Source organism: Rhipicephalus sanguineus, chromosome 1 (assembly GCF_013339695.2).
Source record: "Rhipicephalus sanguineus isolate Rsan-2018 chromosome 1, BIME_Rsan_1.4, whole genome shotgun sequence".
Lineage (NCBI taxonomy): Eukaryota > Metazoa > Arthropoda > Arachnida > Ixodida > Ixodidae > Rhipicephalus > Rhipicephalus sanguineus.
In genome coordinates this window covers 309,277,925-309,301,575 of record NC_051176.1, presented here as the reverse complement: position 1 = coordinate 309,301,575, position 23,651 = coordinate 309,277,925, and the positions used below count along the sequence as shown (strand labels likewise).

Here is a 23,651-nt window from a genome sequence, read left to right as displayed (position 1 = left end):
CTTGCCAACATTGCCTTGTCGATTCCGAATCCTGACGGTGCAGACATTTTTAAAATTTTATAGCTTTCCGTTAAGACGATCCGAATATGCTTTTATAAATGAGCCAGACTCCTTTTTCTTGCTCATTGGCCACGTTTTCGTACACCACAGATTATTTTTGTTCAGAAGCAGCTAGACCGGATAAACGTGAAGATTCGAGATGTGCCTGCAGCAAATGTGTCCAATCAGAATCTTAAGATAGAATTCGATGAGATTTTCCCCTCTAAGCCTAAATTTCAATCATACAGGGTGTTAACTAGTCGGCTGCAAGATTATCTTACACACGCGAAAACAAAAAATATAGTAGCCACAGATGCTTCAGTAATTGACGAAAAGGCAGGCGTAGGTATTTACTCCCCTTCGCTTGGCTGGTCATTTTCATTAAGACTGCCGGACTTCACCCCTGTGTTTGAAGCGGAACTCTCGGCAATTATACTGGCGCTGCGAAAACTAGATTTGAGCGACCATTGCGCAATAATAATAACAGATTCCCTGTCAGTATGTACATCTCTAACAATGTCATCAAAATCAATTGCCTTAAAAACGCTCCTTACGCTAGTGCCTCCACAATTGAAAATTTTGAAATTATTATGGGTACCTGGCCATTGTGGATTAGAAATAAATGAAATGGCCGACACACTAGCGAGAGCGGCATTGAACGGTCCAATAATTTCGGTCCTCCCTGAAGTAGCCAGCATAACTGCGATTAGGTATAGGAAATTTTCCCTTCGAGCAGACGCCATAGAATCAATAACTTCATGGACAGAATTTAGACATCTAAAATTTCCATGGAAAATTCAGTGGTGTCAAACTAGACAATTAGAAGTATTATTAACTAGATTACGATGCCGAGTGCCCCCGTTGAATCTATATGCACACAGGGCTGGTCTGGTGATATCTCCCCTCTGTCACTTTTGTTCAGAAATCGAATCGATAGAGCATTATTTTTTATCGTGTCGCCGCTATATATTACAAAGAAAAAGGCTTCTTGAAGCTCATTGTGCTAAGCTGGGGATAATTTTAACAATAGACGCTATTCTCACCTTCGGTGCTTCGGATTTGGGCGTCAGCCACAGGAATGTTTTTGATGCCGTAATTGCTTTCCTTCAGGAAACAAAACGAATGTGTTTTTAAGTTCTTAAATGCAAACCTGTTCCGATAATAGCAATGAATCAATAAGAAAAAAAAATCAATAAAAAAGAAGACGTTCGGTACCACAGTAATTTCATTATTCTAATTTCTAGTTAGGATGAGAAGTCTGGGCTGAATGTAGAAATAATTATTGCACTAGTTCTTTTTATGTGTGCTTGTCTTTTGTGTTAACTTAGTAGTTTTAAATCTTCATATCTACAATTCTTGGCCAATCCCCCAGAGTGGGTATGAGCCATGTGTAGAGGATCATCATCATCATCATCATTGATCGGTTCAGCTCAACATCCTGGTGTACCGATAGACAGAGGTTCTGTGCAAATATTGTTTGACAACATTTGGCTTTGATGTATTCTGGTTGAACTGTATGCATTTTATTTCAGTGCAGACACTATAGTACAAAAGCCAGTAGTAATGTCAGCTTTTACTGCATTAAGGTTGCATTTGCTTCCTGCAGTAATTGCAGGAATAATATAAAACAGCGCTTGACACACAGGACAAAGCAAGAAGTGACACACACTGTGCTGAACTTGCAACTCGGGCAATGTGTGCCACTTCTTGCTTTGTCCCGTGTGTCAAGCGCTGTTTTATATTTATCGTGAAAACCCACCAACTTGCCCAATCTGCCCGTCTTCTTCAATAATTGCAGATCAAAATGAGTTCGCTATCAGAGTTTTTGAAATTTCGCCAAGCAATGGCGCTAGTAATTGCCAGAATGTCAGGGGCAGTACTGCACTTCCATTGGGGTAAAGTGCTGCATTTGTAACTTGATGTGCCTAGCTGCACTAAATCTCTAAAAGTGCCTCGAATTTTTCCTGACAAAACACTGAGCTAGGGTTCATATTCAAACCAGTTTATGAGGAAAGTGGCCGAATAGCCTGGGTTTTCAAAAGGAGCTGGTGCAAGTAACTATTGTCACCACGAGGGCCTCTCCCAATGACCTCCCAGCCACCCTGTCCTGATATTTCTTCATTTCGTCGCTCCACCTAATCCTTTGCCATCCGTGGCTGCACTTCCCACGTCTTGGCGTCAAATGCCCAGGTCCATATTTCCTTTTAATGTCTGAGATATCGGCTCCCCCTATTTGCTTTCTCATCCACTCTGCTGTCTTCCTGTCTCTTAGGGTTACCCCTATCATTTTTTGTTCCATTGTGCGCTGGGTAGTCCTTAGTTTCTTTTCTAGTTTGTTTGTTATTCTCCAGGATTCTGCCCCATATGTTAAAACTGGCAAAATACAATGGTTGTACAGTTTCTGCTTTAGTGACAGTGGTAAGTTAACGGTCAGGAGTTCAAAGTGCCTGCTGTATGCGCACCAGCCAATCTTTATTCTTCGGTGGATTTCCTTCACATGAGTAGGCTCCCCTGTCAATATATGGCCGAGATAGACATAGTCTTCTACTGGTTCAAGGGTCCAGTTCACCAGACGGCCTAGCATTATCTTTGTCTTCTGCATATTCATCTTCAACCCTACTTTGGGGCTTTCTCTCTTTAATTCTTCAATCGTTTTGTGTAATTCGTCGCCGTCATTGCTGAAGGATACGATGTCGTCTGCAAACCGTAAATTGCTGAGATATTCTCTGTTAGTCTTCATTCCTGTTTCTTCCCAGTCTAGTCATGTGAATGCATCTTCTAGACAGGCGGTGAATAACAGTGGAGAGATTGCATCTCCCTGACAGACCCCTTCCTATATCGGGATTTTCCTGCTTTTCTGGAGGAGTAGCAGAGTAGCTGTGGAATCTCTATATATATATTGGCTATGACACACGCAAATGTTCAAGTACTCCTTGTCGGTGCAATGCCTCTAGAACCGCTGGTGTCTCTACCAAGTTGAATGCCCTTGCATAATATATAAATAACCCTATATATACCCTTTCTTGAAGCCAGCTTGTTCTCTAGGTTGACTAAATTTAATGAAGTGTGTCTCTTGTCCTTTTGGAAATTATCGTCGGGAATATTTTGTAAATGCTGAAAGAAGGCTGATCGATCTGTAATTTTTCCAGTCTTTCACTTGCCCCTTTTTGTGCAACTCTCTGGTACATTTGAATTTTTGAGACATGTTACATATAAAGCCTAATTGGTTGTTATGCCATCTTCTCTAGCCATTTTACTGCAGGACATGCCTTGTAGGGCCTTTCTAACCTCATCGATAGCTACGCTTGGGACTGTTTTGCTTTTATTTGGACCATTGAGTAAAAGTCCACCTTTACTATGTCATTAAAATGGTTATCTTTTATGCCATGAACTATGGTCTTTCCAATACCGAGTTTTCTTTTAGCTGCCTCGATGCTGCCACCCTTTTTTACTGCTGCCACTTTGACGTTATAGTGTCGTACCTCGCTAATTTTACTTTTTTTTATCAGTTTTGATAGCTCAGCAAATTCTGTGTTGTCTCTTGAGGGCTTCATCTGTTGTTGCCTTTTCATTATGTCTTGAGTGGCTTGAAAGCGCTTGTTGCATTCTTGTCTTGGTGCTTTGCCCCCAATTTCAAGTATAGCTGCACAAGTTATTTTAGTTACGGTGTCAATCATACACCTGGTCACCGTTTTTTGTCTTGTACTAAAGCATTGTACTTGTTCTCACTTGTGATCCTGAATTCCTCTGCCTTGATTAAATCTTAGTTGGCCTATTTTTTAGCTATTAATTTTATTCTGCCCCTCACCATCCTACGGTCGCTGCTCTTTGTCTTGCTTTCTGTATCCTGTGTTATGCTTAGAACCCTGCACATAATGAAATCTATTTCACTCTTTGTTTCGTCGTTAGAGCTTTTCAATGTCCACTTTATATTCACAGTGAACTCTAACTTGAGTGAACTTCGAGGGACCCAAAGAAATAGTTCATTTAACTGAAAGTTCACTTTACTGATTATTCACTAACGGAACAGCATTGGGCACAGCAGATGTCAAGTCAAAAGTGTGAAATGCACTTCATTTTGGAAAGAATTCTGAAATTTTCGTTTGGACTGGCGTCCTTAAAGCGACACTAAAGGCAAATATTAAGTCGACGTTGATTGTTGAAATAGTGGTCCAGAAACCTCGTAGTGCTACTTTTGTGCCAAGGAAGTGCTTATTTACAAATAAAATCACGTTTTAGTGGTCTGCATCGCGTTAGCGCACTTCAAATCACCAGCCTGAAAGCGGTCTTTCCCACGTCGCTGTTGCCGTGCCCAACATTGCCCGCCTTTACTGCGCGATGGCGTGCACCATTCGGGCATCCTACAACATCACATGCATGCGGCATTTTGTCGAACTTTCTGTCAGAGCGACTTTCACGAGCGCCCAAAACACGCAGCGGTATGCGATACCGAAACTACCACTGAGATGCGACCGCGTGAGCGAAGCAGGGCGCCGGGCGAAGCGCAGTTCGGCGAAAACGGAACTTTTGAACCACGCGTGCCGTTCCCCATGGCGACGCCAAAGAGGTTCTTTTTTTCGTGAATCAAACAGAAACGAACAAGCCGCATTTTATTATGTCTGTTGATGCACGGAAGGTTCTTTTTTTATTGCAGCTAGTTTAATTACTAGTGATTAGTTGTAGCCGGACTCTGTCACGTCATCGGGATCACTTCCAAAATGTCCCACTCGTGGCACTCATTGTGTGATACATTTAGCTTAATTTCTCGGTAAGTGGGCCACTGCTGTTGATAATATTGCCATTTTAGACGTTGTCATACATTGAGCTTTCACTCTGACATAAATTGTTATTTGCCTTTAGTGCCCCTTTAAAGTGCAAGAAGAGATAAAGCTGTCGAGATAGTATGTTTCTGTGCACTGCCTCTGCCACAACTTGCTGCTGTGACACGAAGTCTCGCAACTTTCTGATATATCCTATAGCATTGGCTAGAGATACAGGATTTGAACCTGCCTTAGCCATTACAACTGCTTCATCGCACTCTTCCTCTTTTGGTTCCAGACAAACACTGGAAGCAATTTCCAAATTTGATAGTTCTGTGCAGGTACTGAAGCGCATGTGGCTCATTTTCGTCTGCCGCACGGCCGCTTTGCCTCGGCGGCGCTGCATGCACAAGCGATGTTGCACCGCCGCTGTGGGTGGATGATTCGGGGGCGGCTTCCATCGGCTACGCCCGCACTGCAGAGCGGAAAACTTCATTGAATTGATCTCAAAAATGAACCTGGGTCTGCAGATGAAGTTCGTTCAACTGAAATATTCACTATTCAGAAATTTGTTTAACTGAAAGATTTTTGCATATAATGCATAGGAAAACCGCTGGGGATTTTCTGAAAGTTCGTTGTTCTGAAATATTCGTTAAACCGACGTTCGTACAAGTGAGAGTTCACTGTATATGTTTTTAAAGAAGGTGTTCACTATGAGGGGACAGTTTCGCTTTGTGAATTCCACTAACATCTCTCCTCTACTATTCCTGCAATCTATACCATGGTTCCCAATTGCTTCTTTCCTTTTCTGCTTTGTTCCTGCATTGAAGTTGCCCGTGACTATAGTATTCTGGGTTTGTGCCTTTTGCATTGCTAATTCTACAGGCTAACCTTGGATTACTTTCAGTTTATATCTCCTGTTTAATTTTAACACGATGCTTGCTGCTGCTGTAACCTGGAGGCCTGGATGTAGTATGAGAGGTGTGGCCTGACACTGCCCCAGGAAGGGCAGTTCCGGTTCGCGTGAAGCACACCAAGTAGGCAGAAAGGGCTGCACTCCTTCCCATGCATCGTCTGTCCAAATCCAGCTTCCAGGGTTACCTTAAGGGGGAGGTTGTATAGGTGGGGCTTTCGAGCTGAAGCGGAGGAGAGACAAAAAGACGATAAATAATAAGAGGAGGGAGAGGAAAAAAAAGCTAAATTAAGAGAAAAAAAAATTTTCTGCTGGATTCTAACCCTTTACCTTTACCTTCTAATCTTGCTGAGGCAGTGTGGCCTAGTTGGTTGGTCAGTCGTGGCTAAGTGGGGTTTTAGGCTTGATATCTTTGGGCCGCCTTATGCTATTGTGCTGCCTGCAGTCTAGAAATGTCCGCGATATCACAGTTTTGCAGATTCCAAATACTAGGAAGCCTATTGTAGCTTTAATGGCGGCAGCGCGTTTTCGGTATGTTCGCTCATTTGCTGTTTGCATAGGGAGGGGAGGAGATGTGTTCGACAAAAAATACAGGGGGTGACTTTGGAGATTTTAAACCTTTTCTCATCGTTACATCCCGCTCAACATGGGCACTTCTCCCATTGATTACATCGTCATGTTACGTTTTTGCAAATTGCAACGTTTACACGTCATACAATCGACCATAGCAAGATCCTTTAATGATTTTTCTAATAACCTTTTCTATACCCCATGATGTCATCACAAGCCTTTTATCCACTTTACTAGTATGTGGATTTTCACCTCTCTTTACCGCTTTGCTCCTCTGTCTTTGTACAAAGATCCGAGATAATAATTCATGCTCGATTCAGTCACATTTGCACACCACTAATTTTGCTTCGTACGATCAGTTAAACCCCACGACATTCTGATTCATCGACACTCGACATTCTAAAACAAAAAAGTCCACATGTTTGCCTATTAAACATAATTTCCTCCTTATATCATTCCCGTTTGATAAACCCAACAGATTAATACCGTACCTGAGCATGTTAGAAATCTCTCGATGAAGCACCCCCTCTTCGAATAACAGAGAGCTGAGCTAGTTGGTAAGTATTCATTCTAAAAAGACAGGGCGTGCAAACAAGGACACAAGAAAGAAGTCAGGACACCACAAACGCCGTTTCGGCGTTTGTGGTGTCCTGACTTCTTTCTTGTGTCCTTGTTTGCACGCCCTGTCTTTTTAGAATGAGCCCCCTCTTCCTTTTCACATTCGGCTTCTCTCGGTTTACAACTAACGTGTATACACTCAAACCTCACTATAACAAAGTCGCCATGAAAATAACTTCGTTATGTCCTAAAATCCATTATATGTGATATATCGATAGCTATCATAGAAGAATAATTCTTTTTGCAGCATGAAGGTAAAGGACCACACAACATAGCAAGCAGACTTTTTTGTTGTTTTAAGTTTTTAAAATTTGTCTTTTGTGTGACTACTGCATGGCCATGTTTAAAACAGTGTAGTATTGTGTTCTAGAGTGCACGTTCGAGGTGTACACGTTCGAGATGATTCGATATCGTGCCCATAAATGACACTTCATTTGGCATTTCCGGACGCGATTTAACATTTTCATCTCCCTCTTTCTTAATGGTCCTAGGGTGCTGAAAATGTTAGAAGCCAATCACCATTACCGGATGCGCTTTTAAGGTTTTCAGCACCTTCGGGCCATTAAGAAAGAGGGGGATGAAAGTGTTAAATCCCGTCAGGAAATGGGGATGGAAGTGTCATTTATGGGCATGATATCCAACCATCTCGAACGTGTACACCTAGGATACATCATTTCATTATGCAAACCAGTGGTAAGCGATCATGCATAGAACTATACCTGAAACATCATAAAGGGTGATTCCACGAGAGATCGAACATGCCTGTCCGGTAGCAATTTTTGTTTTGCCTGGGTTTTTTATATGTTATGTGGGCGCATTCAAACTGCACAGAACAGAAAATTTTATTTCCAAGAAACGCTCCCAGCGCGCTAAAAAAATATTTGAAGGTGGCGGCGCGGGCCTCCTGCTTTTGCTCACTGCAATATTTTCGGATTTCACGGCTGAATTTAACGCGAACTATAAATGATGTGTCGAAAAATGTTTTTGCCGGTTTTAATACGCATTACTGTGAATTACATCCATGCTCTTTTTTTACATCCATGCTTTTTTTAAAGTTGGCTGCTGCCGCCCTTTAGAGGGCAGCAGCAGCCCACTTTTGCACACGCTAGGACGAAATAAAATCTGAGAACACATTTTTCTTGACGAAAAGCCACCAGAGCAAGGTTTTGCTGCAGCAGAATAATTAAAACTGAGATTTACGCACAATGCAAACCGATAACAACCATAAGTCGCACTGAAGTGAGCACACACAGCAAGGGTCATTTTGGCCAGTTATATCTCGTAAACAAAGCAAATGAGGACATATGATATTAAAACCGTGTGTTCACTGACATAAGCGCTCTTCGATAAAAAATTGTCGTCAAAATTGAGACCGGAGTTTTTTTAATTTTCTTTTTTTAAATTTGTACTTTTTTGAAAAAACTCGCTTCTTTAACTTTTTTTTTTTTTCTTTTTCTGCACTGCCCGTAGGAAAATTATCTTCCGTATAAATGTTGCAACAGCTCTTTTCTATATTTGACATTGTGTTCAAGATTCTGTTCGAAATAGGAAAGGCGCCACGGCGCCTCAAACTTAGGACACTTTTTGGATTTCGGCCGTGTTTGCCATTTTTTCACATTTTCTTCTTTTTGAGGACGGCATAAAAAAAGCACGGCATAAAAAAGCATTAAAGCCAGCAACAAATATTTTCGAGACATCATTTATAGTTTGCGGTAAATTCTTCCGTGAAATCTGAAAACATTGCAGCGAGCAAAAACAGGAGGCCCGTGCCGCCACCTTCAAATATTTTTTTGGCGCGCTTGGAGCGTTTCTTGGAAATAAGTTTGTAAGTTTGGAGTTTGTAGAATGGCGCTATCACTTTCTTGTTCGTTGCGTAGTATGTATGTATTCTTTTTGTATGTATTTGTATTCATCTTTGTATCCCCACTCCTGCTTACAGCCTTCTTAGGCTAGCAGTACTTTACGAATAATTAAGATTTTCGGTTCCGTGCACTTTGAATGTGCCCACATAACATAAAAAAACCCAGGCAAAACAAAAATATCGACCGGACAGGCACGTTCGATCTCTCTTGGAATCACCCTAAGCAACTTCAGTAAAGGATCATTTAATTATGCGGTTAATTATTACGTAAGACCATGTATCTTAATTATCAGAAGCCAAACACGACACTCCTAAAACTGTCCTCCAGGCCATCGACGACATTATATTTCTGCCCCTTTGGACTATGAAGCGGTTGAATATAACCTGACCTGTAGGTCGAAAGGGGAAGATACCGTTCCATAATTTTAGCACCATTGCTGTTTTTGATGTTCTGTACAGCAGTGTTACTAAAACAAGTGGCAAGAAGTTGTGTGACTTGCATTATTCGCTGTGAAAAGACCCCCGCTGGAATCCTGCGCTGTCAACGCAAAGGCAAACTTTTTACAACCTTGTGGTTGTTCAGTTGGAAAATTTTTTTCTCGCTTAAAACAGATATTACTCTTTGCAAGCCTTCTATATGTCATACCAATAAAGCATGCTGCACAACGATATATAAGCCATATTTTTACTTTGACCGCTACATTGCGAAAATGAAGCCGCAATATGAGTCAAAGTGCTATTTTTCCCAACTTTGTCACAAAATTGTGGCAACGTTTCTACTCCATTCGCACCCGCGGTATTTTTATCATTCATTATAGGAACGTATAAAATCCACAATGTGAATATATTACTCCTGAAAAAATTTGTGCTTTTTCTAAAATGCGCTACACATACAGCATTTCACAATTTTTTGTCAAGGCCAAAAATAATAAAAGTTAAAACAAAAATGACTAAGCTATCGTAGTCATGAAAGATCAGCGCCTTGAGATTAAGGAAAAACTTGTTTCGTAGTAATTGCTCAAACCAGTAATTTATATAAATTATTCAGTGCGACAGTTTCACTTCTGTGCCCAAAGTGCAAAGTGCCTTCTAGGCAACACAAAATTTTTTGCCAAAATATGATGCCTTAATAACTACTTGTCACATTCACATATACTAGCATAATTTTTTCAACATGATCGGAGATGGTCGAAAATTTACCTGTGACACTTGATATGGAATGGCCCATATACAGTAGACTCCTGTTAAACGAAAGCTGAAGGGACCAGGAAAATATGTTTCATTTAACAGGAGTTTCGTTTACTGAGAGATGAAAAGGGGTGCAGAATTCAAGCACAAAACCAATCATGTTAGAGGCAGTTGTTCCATTTAAGCAGCAATTTCATTTAAGAGAGTTTCGTTGATTGAGAGTCTACTGTATATAACCGGGTGTCCCAGCTATCTTTAGCCAAGGGTTAAAAAGATACAATATTAGAGACAGGTGAGTGAAATCAGTTGCAAATTGCTGACAGTCACCTTGTGCACTGCGTTTTGTTTTGTCATTAATTAATTTGTTGATTAAGATTATTTAACTAAATTACTAAATACTATTGACTTTAGGCAAGACATGTGACTTGCAAAGTTCGAGAGCGTCTCAAGAAACCTCTATTGCATTATTTGCGATAAAGGAAGTCTCACGTCTGCCATTTTTTCCAAGCTGCAAAGAAAGCCCGCGAAATAGAAAAAGAACCACGTGACTAGCGCATTCGCGCGCAGTGAACGTGCTGCTCTCAGCCGTGGTTTGAGCGAATGAAATAAGCTGTGTCCGCGACTCGCCGGCTCTGTTGCAGCTGTAGGCCATTAAGTTAACAGTGGTTTCTTGGTCCGCGCTCACTACAACTTTCATCATCATGCATGCAAACTGGCTGACTTCTTCACTAAGCTGGGAGGCCGAAGCTTTCAGCCTAAATCCGCGAAAATAATCGCTTGAGGCATCTTGCATACGTAAGCGGTAGATTGCTGTCGTTACGGTTAAGCGTGTTTCCTGTTGTTTGGATAGTCAATGATTCCAGATATTGCTGCTTCATCCAGTTCTTTTCCTGAGCGATAACTGAAGCTTGGTCCCAGTCGAAGCTGTGGTGCGTTTTTTCTGCGTGCTCTGCGAGGGCACTGGAAACGACTTTTTTCTTTTTTACGTCATTCATGTGCTCCTTTAGACGTCGCTTGAAATCTCTGCTTTCACAGTGAGACTTTCTTTATCGCAAATAATGCATTGGGGGTTTCTGAAGATGCTCGCGAACTTTGGAAGTCGCATGTCTTGCCTAAAGTCAATATTTAGCAATTTAGTTAAATAATCCTAATTAACAAATTAATTCATTACAGCACAAAAAGATGTCTGTAGTGCTCAAGGTGGCTGTCAGCAATTTGCAACTGATTTCACTCGCCTGCCTCTAATATTGTATTTTTTTAACCCTTGGCTAAAGATAGCTGGGACACCCAGTGTATATAGGGTCATTCCACACCAACTGTCCCAGTCGGGGCGCTCGACAAAAATCAATTTCTCTGAAAACATCTGAGAAAATTACACACATATAGCCATTAGTTCTACAGTATTTTCCCAAAATATTTTGAGCGGCAACAATTTTTCGGGCACGTGAGCGCCATTTGAACTTCTCGATATGGTGGAAAACCAGGTACGAAAGAAAAATTCGCTATAAATGGACCGTTTCATGCATTCATTCGAAACTTGCTTTTTTGTGTTTTTGGAGCATCGCGCTTTCATTATAGGGCAGTTGCTTAGAGTAGCTTTATATTTTTCACTCCTTGGAGCGTAGGTAAAATTGAGTAAATTGCAGCGTTTTCGGGAATCTTTTTACAAAAGGCGATTGTAGACCAAATACATCAGTTATTTTTATAGAACTCTCCATAAAACGTACTATCTCCTAAAGTTTTTGTTATGCCTGTGTGCGACGCCCAGGCTCTAAAATAAAATCCTGAAGTTAGAAAAAACGCTACATTGGCCTATGTTCAGACGTCTGTAGCACCCTAAGGTGGTCCAAGAAAAAATAAGCAGAAAAGCGCACACGATTGAGAATCATAACACCTTCGTCCACAGAAAGTTTAATCGAAGTAGTTTTTGTTTTAGTCAAGAAAAAATTTTTTGAAGTTTAGTCCCACCATTGCATTATTTTGCTATGGGGGCAGTACAAACCGACTGAATTTACTGAACAAAAAAAACGAGGTAGTGTATTCGTAGCACATGGTTTTCAGCTCCTTTTGTTAGTGCTTTATAATGTATGTTACATATCAAGATGATAAACAGAGGTAAAAATATAACAATACCATTGGCTTAAACGCCGAAATTCGCCAATAATGAATCACGTTACTTTTGCATTGTTTACGCACACAGCGGCGGCGGCGCCGGACAACTATGCCCTAAAAATAGGCTGTTGTGATCTCATAACAGCTGTAAAACAATGCATGTTACCAGACAGAGAAATTCTACTTTAACCAAAATCTGCTGCCTGCAACCATCCAGATAAGGATGCGAAAAATAGCTTGGCATATCCCGTCCGTAGTGTCGCGGACGACGGACGGAATGCGTGAATACGCGGCGCGTTGTCACATCGTGCGCCGCTCGTTGCGGAATACTTGCATGAACTACGTTTGGATCCGCTACAAATGACCACGCTCATGCCTCCTTTTTCCGGTTTACATGAACTTTGAGACTTAACTTATTTTGACGCCAATTGATTCTCAGAGCCGCATGCAGTAAGTAACGCGATTCATTATTGGGGAATATCGGCATCTTAGCCAATGGTATTGTTATATTTTTACCTCTGTTTATCATCTCCTTGATATGTAATATACATTATAAAGCACTAACAAAAGGAGCTGAAAACCATGTGCTACGAATACACTACCTCGTTTTTTTTGTTCAGTAAATTCAGTCGGTTTGTACTGCCCCCATAGCAAAATAATGCAATGGTGGGACTAAACTTCAAAAAATTTTTTCTTGACTAAAACAAAAACTACTTCGATTAAACTATCTGTGGACGAAGGTGTTATGATTCTCAATCGTGTGCGCTTTTCTGCTTATTTTTTCTTGGACCACCTTAGGGTGCTACAGACGTCTGAACATAGGCCAATATAGCGTTTTTTCTAACTTCAGGATTTTATTTTAGAGCCTGGGCGTCGCACACAGGCAAAACAAAAACTTTACGAGGTAGTACGTTTTATGGAGAGTTCTATAAAAATAATTGATGTATTTGGTCTACAATCGTCTTTTGTAAAAAGAATCCCGAAAACGCTGCAATTTAGTAGTCGATTTTACCTACGCGCCAAGGAGGGAAAAATATAAAGCTACTCTAAGCAGCTATCCCATAATGAAAGCGCGATGCTCGAAAAACACAAAAAAGCAAGTTTTGAATGAATGCATGAAACGGTCCATTTATAGTGAATTTTTCTTTCGTACCTGGTTTTCCACCATATCGAGAAGTTGAAATGGCGCTCACGTGCCCGAAAAATTTTTGCCGCTCAAAATATTTTGGGAAAATACTGTAGAACTAATGTCTATATGTGTGTAATTTTCTCAGGTGTTTTCAGAGAAATTGATTTTTGTCGAGCGCCCCGACTGGAACAGTTGGCATGGAATGACCCTATATATAGTATATAGGGTCATTCCATGCCAACTCTCCCAACCGTGGCGCTCGACAAAAATCAATTTCTCTAGAAAAATCTGAGAAAATTACACATGTATAGACATTACTTCTACAGTATTTTCCCAAAATATTTTGAGTGGCAAAAAATTTTTGGGCACGTGAGCGGCATTTGAACTTCATGAAATTGTGGAAAGCCAGGTACGAAAAAAAAGATTCGCTATAAATCGGCCATTTCACACATTCTTTCGACACCTGGTTTTTTGCGTTCTTCGAGCATCGCGCTTTTATTATAAGACAGTTACTTATAGTAGCTTTATAGTTTTCACTCTTTGGCGCGAAGGTAAAATTGAGTAAATTGTACCGTTTTCGGAAACTTTTTTACAAAAGGCGATTATAGATCTAATGCATGAATTGTTTTTATAGAACTCTCCATGAAACATACTATCTTCCAAAGATTTTGATTTGTCTGTGCGGTGCATAGGCTCTAAATAAAATCCTCAACTTGGCAAAAACGCTACTTTGGCCTATATTGAGACGTCTGTAGCACCCTAAGGTGGTCCAGAAAAAATAAACAGAAAGGCGCAGACGATTGAGATTCATGACAACTTCGTCCAAAGAAAGTTTATTGGAAGTGGTTTTTGTTTTAGCTTAAAAAATTTTTTTTGAAGTTTAGTCCCACCATTGCATTATTTTGCTGTGGGGGCAATACAAACCAACTGAACTTGCTGCATAAAAAAAAGAGGTAGTGTATTCGTAGCACATGGTTATGTGACGGTCCTTTTGTTAGTACTTTATATTGTATATTACATATCAAGGTGATAATAAACAGAGGCAAAAATATAATAATACCATTGTTTTAGATTCCATAATTCCCACAATAATGAATGATGAATGAATATATGACCCTATATATTTACATGCCTGTACATATATGTTGGAACATGACAGTGACAGCGATTCCAAAAACCTGCCGAAAGACTCCATATAATTGCTATCGCAGTGAAAGGTTTTTCACTCTGCTAGAAACACGAACAGAAGTCACGGACAACAGAGGACTGCTCATGTCCTCCCTTCTTGTCTTCTGTTGTTTGTGCTTCTAGCGCAGTAAAAGCCTTCTTCAAGATGAGTTTTGTGGGCTGTAAAGTAAGAAATAATGACCCAACTATAAGAGTGCTTCCATTCTTGTGAGTCTTGCGCTTTCTGCTGTTGATCCACATGTCCTTTGTATATTTTTGTGAGGCTGTTATTTGTTTATTATGGTGAGAACAAATTAGATCATTTTATAATGAAAATGAATCTACAGAAAAAATAACTGCATTTTTAAAATCTGGAGAAGAAACTAAACAAGCATGCTTTTATCAAACTTGGTTCAAAAAACAAATAAGGACAGCTTTAACCCTTTCAGACACTATCTATGAAGAAATGTCTGTAAATGTGTCAAGTCGATACAATGTTATTTCAAGGCATTCGATAATATTTTTCAACAAAAATAATGTAATACGTTAATTTATGTGTGATTATGGTAATAATTCCTCATTATTATGTAATTAAATATCTAATTATTCTGAAGACCTTCTTGCTCTGTTTCTGCGTAAATAGGATGGAATCTCGGGCTAGAAATATAGTGCAAATTCGTTTTCGGTTATGTCCATGTTGAGCAAAGAAAAGTTATACTTTTGACGTGGGTCGCGGGAAGTGGCACGTCGAACGACTCGTCGAATATGGTAGTGCCTTCAGCAAAGTGATTGTATGCAACAGTACGCTGTAAAATGAAGTTAAATGAAGGCAAATTTACTATGCAGGATGTTCAATTCATCCAAAGCTCAATGTATCTTGCTCTTTCTTAGCCCCTAGTCGATACAAATAGCACAAACAAGTGGTGTACACAATTGTGTACATAGCATCTTAAAGGGTGAAGTCCCACGTCCTCCCTTAGGGGTACTGAACAAAAATTTTCAGTTGTCATTTTTTTTTTTGCATCAAATAAAAGGCCAAGCCCTCAAGAGCCTATAAAAGGTAGTGCTAAACGCAAGTGCTCTCTGAAAAAACAATTACAGTATGTTTTTAAAAGCTAGTTTCGGTTCCTACTGTACCCTGACATCACAACATGGTATGAGCTTCTCGTCACGTGCTCGCTCAAAATATAGTGACGTTTCCACGGCCGCTCGGCACCATAGCTCCGTTGATGACGCACAAGCGGCCATTTTGAATGTTTTGGTGACGCACAAGTGGCCATCTTGAAAGTTTTGGTCCCCGACCTCATCACAACTAGCCAGACTGCTGCGTGAACTCACCAGAATTAGTACGCCTGAACTCTAGCCCGAGATTCCAGAGTTAGTAGCCTGATGTGAAGCCAGTGTCGATGTCGGTAGGTGCGCCATGGAAAAATTGTCTTTAATATCAAAATAAAATATCAGCATTTGCTGAGCCGTCTCTGCATACAGGAGATTTGTATGGCAGAGTAATCTCGCCTTTGGAAAAAAATGGTGTCAGTGCCCCTTTAAGTGATTTCTATTTACTGACATTCTACTGTGAAAGAAGTCGATGTGCGATGCTCAGGGAATGAAAGGCGTCAATTTCAGGTTAAATAATGCAGATACTTTTATTTCTACCATCTTCACCTAGTGTCACATTGGCATAATGCTGACTTAGACACTTACATGAGAGCTTGCATTACCTCCAGTGGCCAAATTCGTGGCGACATGGTGGGATTATCTTGACCACTTGCACATACCACTTGTTATACTTCAAGTTATGATGTTGCGTTTCATTCCGTGAGCACTCTATATAGACTTGTATGCATGTTAAAGAACTTCATGTTGTCAGTATTAACCTAGAGTCCTTGAGTATGGTGTGTCACATAATCAGATCATGATTTTGCCATGTAAAACCTCGGGAGTGTTTTTAACCCACAGGAAGAGCGCCACCTTCAGCATCTACTTCTGTGCTGAAAGTGATGATATCAATATTTACTGCATATCAGGGAAAGTTTAGCCATTAATCCATGCCTTGTCATTCTTGCTTCCTTTCTTTTTGTGTAATAGTTCAATAGCTCAGAAGTGTTGTAGTCCGGGCGAGTTGGTCATCCATGAACTTAGCTTGTATTAGCGCGGTACAAATCATGTCTGCTACTGTTGTGTCGTGTCTACTTCTTATTTGTACCGCGCTAATACAAGCTAAGTTCAATAGCTGATAGCGACTATCGTAAAACCCAGGAACATGGCAATACCCCAGTAAACCACTGGGGTCCAGATCACATGCCTGTAGCAATTCTTTGACGTGTTTTATCATCCCTATAATCCCTAAGTGTCAAAACAATCAGTCAGCTTTTTTTAAGTTGGAAGCTAGTGTAGTTTTCTTTAATCAGACTATTATTTTAAATACTACAACTTTAATATTTCAAATGTCTTTTAAAATGTTTTTGTCGATTCTTTTCTAACAAGTCAGTGGATTCTCATTTCTTTTTCTGAACATTTGCTATGAGGTTGTTCCTTTTTTTTTTTTTTTGAGATTTTTCAGTTTTTGCATCTTAAAGGCCTAAAGATCTAAGAAATTTGTTGGTAATCATGAACTGAGCTATATCAGTTGTGCTTTTTAATGATATTACTGTACATAGTGTTTACTGACGTCTACATGCTTGGTTGGCACTTAGTCGAAACCTAGGGTTACCCTACATCTAGTAGCTTTTTCTTTCTTTTCTTTTTGTGACAAGCTGTTGCATGCGGAAGGAAGTGAAGAATGTTTGTGTTGAAAGACTGACACCTTTTCATTTTGTGACCAATGTTTTGTCCTTCTTCTAACAGTATCGAAGAAGCACTTCCACTCAACGAATGTTTACAGCTATGTTACCACCGAGCAGTACGGCATCAGCTCTTCCTCGTTTACCCAAAAAGGATATTTATTGTGGATACTGAAGTACAACAGGTTTGTAGCCATTATATTTTCACTTTCAAAACAGCTTCAGGGTTGTCTAAATGTTACTACCCAAAGGTATTACAGTAGACCTGTGTTAATTTGATCGTCCTCAGTTTATTTATTCCCAGCTGAGACTTCCTGCTGGAACTCATACATTTATATGAGCCAAAATTTCCATTATTTTGATCCTTAAATGGGACCTCAGCAGATAATTCGAACACACCTGACCTAAATTGTAATCTCAATGTTGCATTGTCTGCACTGATGGCACTGGGGGCAGTGAATGCATCAGAGGGAACGTTATTGTGTGTGTTTTAATGTTTGAGCGATCGCCACAAAATGAACTTTCCAGATCAATCTCTGAGGTCCTCTAGAGTAAGTCTCCACTTACATATAAGTAATGGTGAATGGCTAAGAAAAAGTGTTGTACCTTTTGGGACCTTGATCGACGCATACGTGCAATTCACTTCGGTACACGAGCACCTGCAGCCGCACTTTTACATAAAATTTTCCAGCGAGCCAGTTCTGTGGTTCATTATCAAAGAATCAAAAAATCAGGATTAGATGTTCAAACCGTTCACCTAAGCAGCAGCAGCAGCACACAAAATTAAGGGACTTGTTGGGAATGTGATTATGCACAAGCAAATTTTATGTATTTTATTTCTTGTCATGGCAGTGTGATTTAAACTTACTTAGTTTTTTAACACAACAAAGGATTGTTAACTGGCAAACAGTGCCTCTTGGAAAAAACCTGTCAAAGGAAGTAATGTGTAGTGTTGAGTTAGTAGTACAGGGATGTAATTGTACAAACAGTTTGCTTTTTGAAAGTTCACTTCATAATCTACAACTACATACCAGGCAGTATGCAAAAAATTGGGAGAAGGCATGCAAGAGCATTGCCAGTACATGAGTGGGTACTCCTGAGAATCCATAGAGCTGCACCAGTTCAATTGGAGACAATATGCAGCACAACCTGTCTGGCGCCTAAATAAATAAAAGTAGGGGTGTGCGAATATTCGACCTTTCGAATATTTTTTTAATAGTGTTTGCTGTTCGATTTGATTCGTACCGGAATTTGACTATTCGAAGTATTCAAACTTCCGGAAGATAAATACAGTCAACGTCTGATTTTTCAGACTCCTTAGGGACCGCGAAATCGTCTGAAAAATCGGGCAGTGCGAAGAAACGGATGCATACTTTTTTATTCCGCTCAAGCGGTCAAATCGCCACAGCCACGTCCGGAATAGCTTCAATGCATGTTAGTACACTTATGAGGCATTTTGATGCACGCCCAGGCTCTCGTAAATATGTTCAGTACCTGCCGTGAACCCCGCTTAACTATGTGCCAACCGCCAGTTGCAAATTTGTGCCTCGTGATGAGCACCGTCGATATCAGCAAAGCGCAAAATAAATTACGGGCCTCTCGCATGGAGCGTTTGGAAACGATGACGCTGAACACAAAGACTGTGGCAGAAGAGCCGACGGCTCATCCGGCTTTCCCCAATGCGTGTGCACACATAGACGAAGCACACACGAATCACCAAATCTTCGCCAATACGCGACATTTGCTGCTGCATGAAGGCGATCTTTCCTAGTTGTGTGCAGCACATCACCAACTAAGCTGACGCCGTCACTGCTGGGGCTTTGCTGTATTGTACGCACGTGTTAGTCATGAAAGTGTTCATGATGGCCACTCCGTTCCTGACCGCACACGGGCGCGATGATGGCGAGCTGCTTACGTTCGTGAAGGCAACGCATCGGCACGGCGCACTTAGCGGTTTTGCACAAAGAGGCAGCATGAATGGCGCCGCTGCGCATTTGGGCCATATGCACTACTGAATAGTTAGCTGAAGATGCTTATCAGAAAGGTTGTCAGCGGTTAAGTTTTACTGGTGCGTTTGCTTCCTGCCGCCATCACGCTCCATGCATTTCCGGTGCTTATCCGTAAATACATTGCCGCACTGCACCGTTGACGTCAATATGCTTCTTCCCATCACACTGTGGCATTGCGGCAAAGCTGCCTTTCGGACTCTGCTATGGCCACAGAAGGATCGACTCATGAAAGCCCTTTTTTGAACCTACGAGACGATAGACGTGACAGAAGTGGGGGCTTTAATGCTGTTTCGGACCTGAAATTTGGTCAGAAAGTCAGAAAAATAGGACGCTGAAGAGTTTCAGCATCCGAAATTTCAGACGTTTAGATGTTTCAGATGACGAAGTTTCAGATGACGTCTACATGGGGCAGATTAGGAACTCTGGACTCGCAGGGAGTGTGCCGTTGTCCACCACATCAGTTGGGCCTCCACAGAAGTTGAAGGGGGAGGAGAGGTTGAGGAAATAACGTCTTTTCTTTTCACTTGTAAAGTGTTGTCGACACCACATTGGTTGCACCAAATCGTGTAAATAAATACGCCTCTGAATTGCCTTATTCTTGATAAGACAACTGGGGAACACTACCCCTCCAGCGCTTAACCAACCTAGCCAAGAGAAATGCTTTCATGTTGCTATCTCATAAGAATATGCTTAGGGATTCCCTGTAACTTTTTCCTGTAATTTCGCTTCAGAGTATTAGCAAAATATTCGACAAATATTCGAAAAATATTCTATTCGATTTGCACTCAAACTTTAATATTCGAATTCGCTTCAGACACAGAATTTTGCTATTCGCACAGCTCTAAATAGAAGCTTTATACTAGAAATTCCTTTTACTCTTGCAGCTCTTATTCTGTACAGTAAAAGTTATTTGTGAAAGTTAAAACATCAAAGCAAGCAGCTTTTGAAGGACAGCCATAGAAAAGGAGACTGGGGTAGCTGCTGCAGAGAGAGAAGCTGCAGCTAAGAAGAAGGACATTTGAGAATTCATAAAATGCTGATAAAATAATGAATAAAGTTTGTTTTGCCCTTCCTTGAATTTTGGCCTCATAATCCATGAATTGTCCTTGAATTTTCAGTCAGGTATTCTGTACGAACTCTGCACTGTTATATCACCTCAGACACTTTGTGTATAGTATCACTGACTTCACGATTGATAATGTCGCACTGTACTGAAGCTGAAACCTGTTCCCAGAAAAACAAACACTCGGATCATAATGATAGTAGTAAGGATTCTCATCATTTGTAAGGGTGGCTGTGGCATCTTGAAAATAAGCATGAAACACTGTATGTAGTAGTGCCAAAGGAAAATAAGGACAATGACTTGTGACCTTTTTGTTGGTGTTGGAAGGTGATGCCTGAAAACACGGGGAATGTCAAGTAGGGGAATGAAAAAGGTTTTATGGGAGCATGTCACATGCATATTGTAGCACTCAAATAATATTGTGTAAGTGCTGTTAAATGTAGCTGTTTCTGTGTCTTATAAACAAGCCGTCATCATTGTAGACTGCAAGAATACCTTTTGTCATTATTTGCTGTTGTCACGTGTCCAGGGCAGCAATTGTTCAAGTGTCAGTTGGTTGTTTAGCGGACGTGTGTCACACTTACAGACGTACGGTACACTAAAGGGCACACAAGGTAAGGGTGTCATAACAGAACACACAAATATACTTGCAAGAAAATAAGAGGGGTGTGACATTGTACACGAGAAGAAGCTGAGCAAGCTGCTGACATGATTTCAACCTCCATGTAAAGTTGTGAACTTCTAAAGTCTTTGCAACAACAGCTACCTTGAATGCTAAACTCTGGTACTGACATGGCATACAAGTTGATAAGAGGGCAATGTTTTCACGGTGCTGTTGATCTGTCAGGGCTTCCACTAGCAGGCAGGGCAAAGTCAGTGCCAGGCTCTGGCTGGTGGAGGCTGGGAGGGCACGAAGACGCATGGGTGACAGATGGCAGAGACTAGATCGACATTGCATAAAGGGTCACGGGACAGGACTGCCTAGTGGGTCACCTAGGCAGTCACCCAGACCTGTAGTTCTAAGAGCAGTTCTTTCAGTCAGCCACCCTCAACCTTGTCTGTGCCACAATGGTAAGCGGCCCAAAGCCCCACTCTTACTCGGCAGTTGACTGTCGTGATGACTGGCTCCTTCTCTGTTACAACCTGGTTGATGGCCACCACCTGCCGTCTTCACGTCCCTGGCACTACAACTATGGCCACGCCCGTCTTCACACATGTGCCAATTGCAACACACCAACACTTGCAAACACCACTGGTCCTTCACTCACTGCTCTGTGTTGCATAAGCATGTGGCCCAATCACAGCTCAACACGCCACTTACTTTGCCATATTTTACTACACATAATTGTTTTTTTGCATGCCATATCTGCAGCACTTCATCTTTTATGCAGCTGGGTACACGTGGGCTCTCTGAACTAAGATGGAGCTTGGTGGCGACAATAGGAACAAGTGAAGTTGGCGTAGTCTTTGGATGTAATGACAGCTACTTTTGTTCTGCCTACATAAATATGCATGTGTCATCAAATCTTCCAGGTTGTGCTTTTGGGGGCAATGTAAATTCTAGCACATGCCACAATCAGTTACTAAGGCACCTTGAAATTCATGCACGACAGGCTCGTCTTTCGGAAAAGTACCACTACTGCACTACTGCGTTCAAGAACCATGCATTACTTGATAGCACGAGCATTCTGTCATGCGACAGTAGATATATGATAAATCTGTGTGGCAGATGTGTCATTATAGAATTACTGACAGCATTCAAGAAACTTCAAATATATTGTGCGCACATCTTGTGCCAAGTGACAACTACACAAGAGTAATAATCAAGTGAAAATTAAAACAGTGGAGCATTTCCCACGGACTTCAAACACAACCAATTCAGAGAAACTGAAGGACACACAAACAAAGGACCTTCTGCTTCCTGAGGCCACTTGCTGTGAAGCTATTGAGACCTCCACAATGAAGTAGAGAATACTGTTGCAGAAATGATACATGTGGAATCTGCTTATTATAATTGAAGGAAGTTGCAATTGGTCATTGTGTATTTCACATTATCATCATTCATTAGAATTTGCTATCAGAGAATTTTTTGCTAAAATTGTCATACAAAATCTGGAGAAGTCAAATAATTTTGAAGAGGTGTTTTGCTAAATAATGTGTCCTTAATTTTTATTTACCAGCATTTCAGTGAAAAACAAGCGCATGACAGAGGGAATTTTCTATCCTGCTAAAAGCACTTATTAGTCATGACACTGCAAAAGTAATCCCTCTGTTGACCTAGTGTTTCTATAACAGGATTAAGAATAGCAGAAACTTCAATAACATGGTGACAATCTTGTGGGCGAGATTTTCGGCTTCCTTCAGCGGGTATAGAAAATTTAATGAGGTAGCCAGAGCACCATAATCTAGCAACCGAATGGTTCATTATAACCTTGTCCAAAAAGTATTGCAGCTGTGTCCTGAAGACTTTCCTTTTCATGGTTCTTTGCAGAACATCATGTTGTGTAGAGCTCAGAATGAAAATTTGTGTACTAGAGTGACAGACCAGTACACTTAAACTTGTTATAATGAAGTCACACCTGACATAAAAGTACCTTCATCATATGTTATCATTATTATAAGCATATTTGGATATTTATATGAAAAGGTTTGACTATTCTGATCTAGTAACCCGACCTAAATGCATCTAGCATTTGTCCTGTGTTGTTTTGTGTAGTCTGTAGTGTGTGTTTGTTGGAATAATGGATGCATTAAGTCAGTGCTAACTGGTCCAGTTAAATGCAATAATCCAACACAAAGCTGGAATTGGCTGCTTGCCTCTGTCATTGCCATGGCCTCTACATGTTTTTATCATGTATATTGATTTGCTGGAGTTGTCTGAATTGTCTATTTCTTTAATTGTTTGTGCACTTAACTGCTCCTTTCTTTAACGAACAAAGCTTTTAGAGTATTGCAGATAGAATGTGTTGTCTTTCCTTTATTGATGTGACTACAGGTGTTGGGTGTGATACCTCTGGAGCGTAATGGTTCACCATTTGTGCGCTGTCATCCATGCTGGGAATGTGACTTCCTCTTGTGCCTGCACGAGTCTGGTTCTGTCAGCGCTCGCTTTCGACATGAAGACAGTGAGTCGCTAGCTGGAGGTACGTGTGCATGTCAACCTGCTGGGCAGTTTACATAATTTTTCACTGATAGGGGCTGGTATCAGAGTTGGGATGGAGTTAGGAAGAGTAGGTCATTTTCTTGGCCTGTTTGAATGTCGAGCGAAAGTTTTCGCAGTTGACCATTTGTAAAATGAATGATAGATAATCGCCTTAGTTTATTATTTATACTAAAGATAATTGAAACTCGAGAATAACAAAACTTTTCTCCTCCTGTACTTACATTATTTGTGTAACGTTTGCTCAAATATTTCACAAACTGCCAGTAGAAGCCGCTT

At 40.8% G+C, this 23,651-nt stretch overlaps 1 protein-coding gene across 3 annotated transcripts in view; it reads left to right on the top strand.

The window, feature by feature from the left end:
- Positions 1–23,651, top strand: part of LOC119379425 (WD repeat-containing protein 11) — a 448,867-nt gene that overhangs the window by 98,007 nt on the left and 327,209 nt on the right. For all 3 annotated transcript variants that reach the window (XM_037648735.2, XM_037648734.2, XM_037648736.2), the window contains 2 exons: positions 17,205–17,325; positions 23,208–23,355. In XM_037648735.2, coding sequence (XP_037504663.1) covers positions 17,205–17,325; positions 23,208–23,355 — 269 coding nt within the window. The remainder of the gene's footprint in view (positions 1–17,204; positions 17,326–23,207; positions 23,356–23,651) is intronic.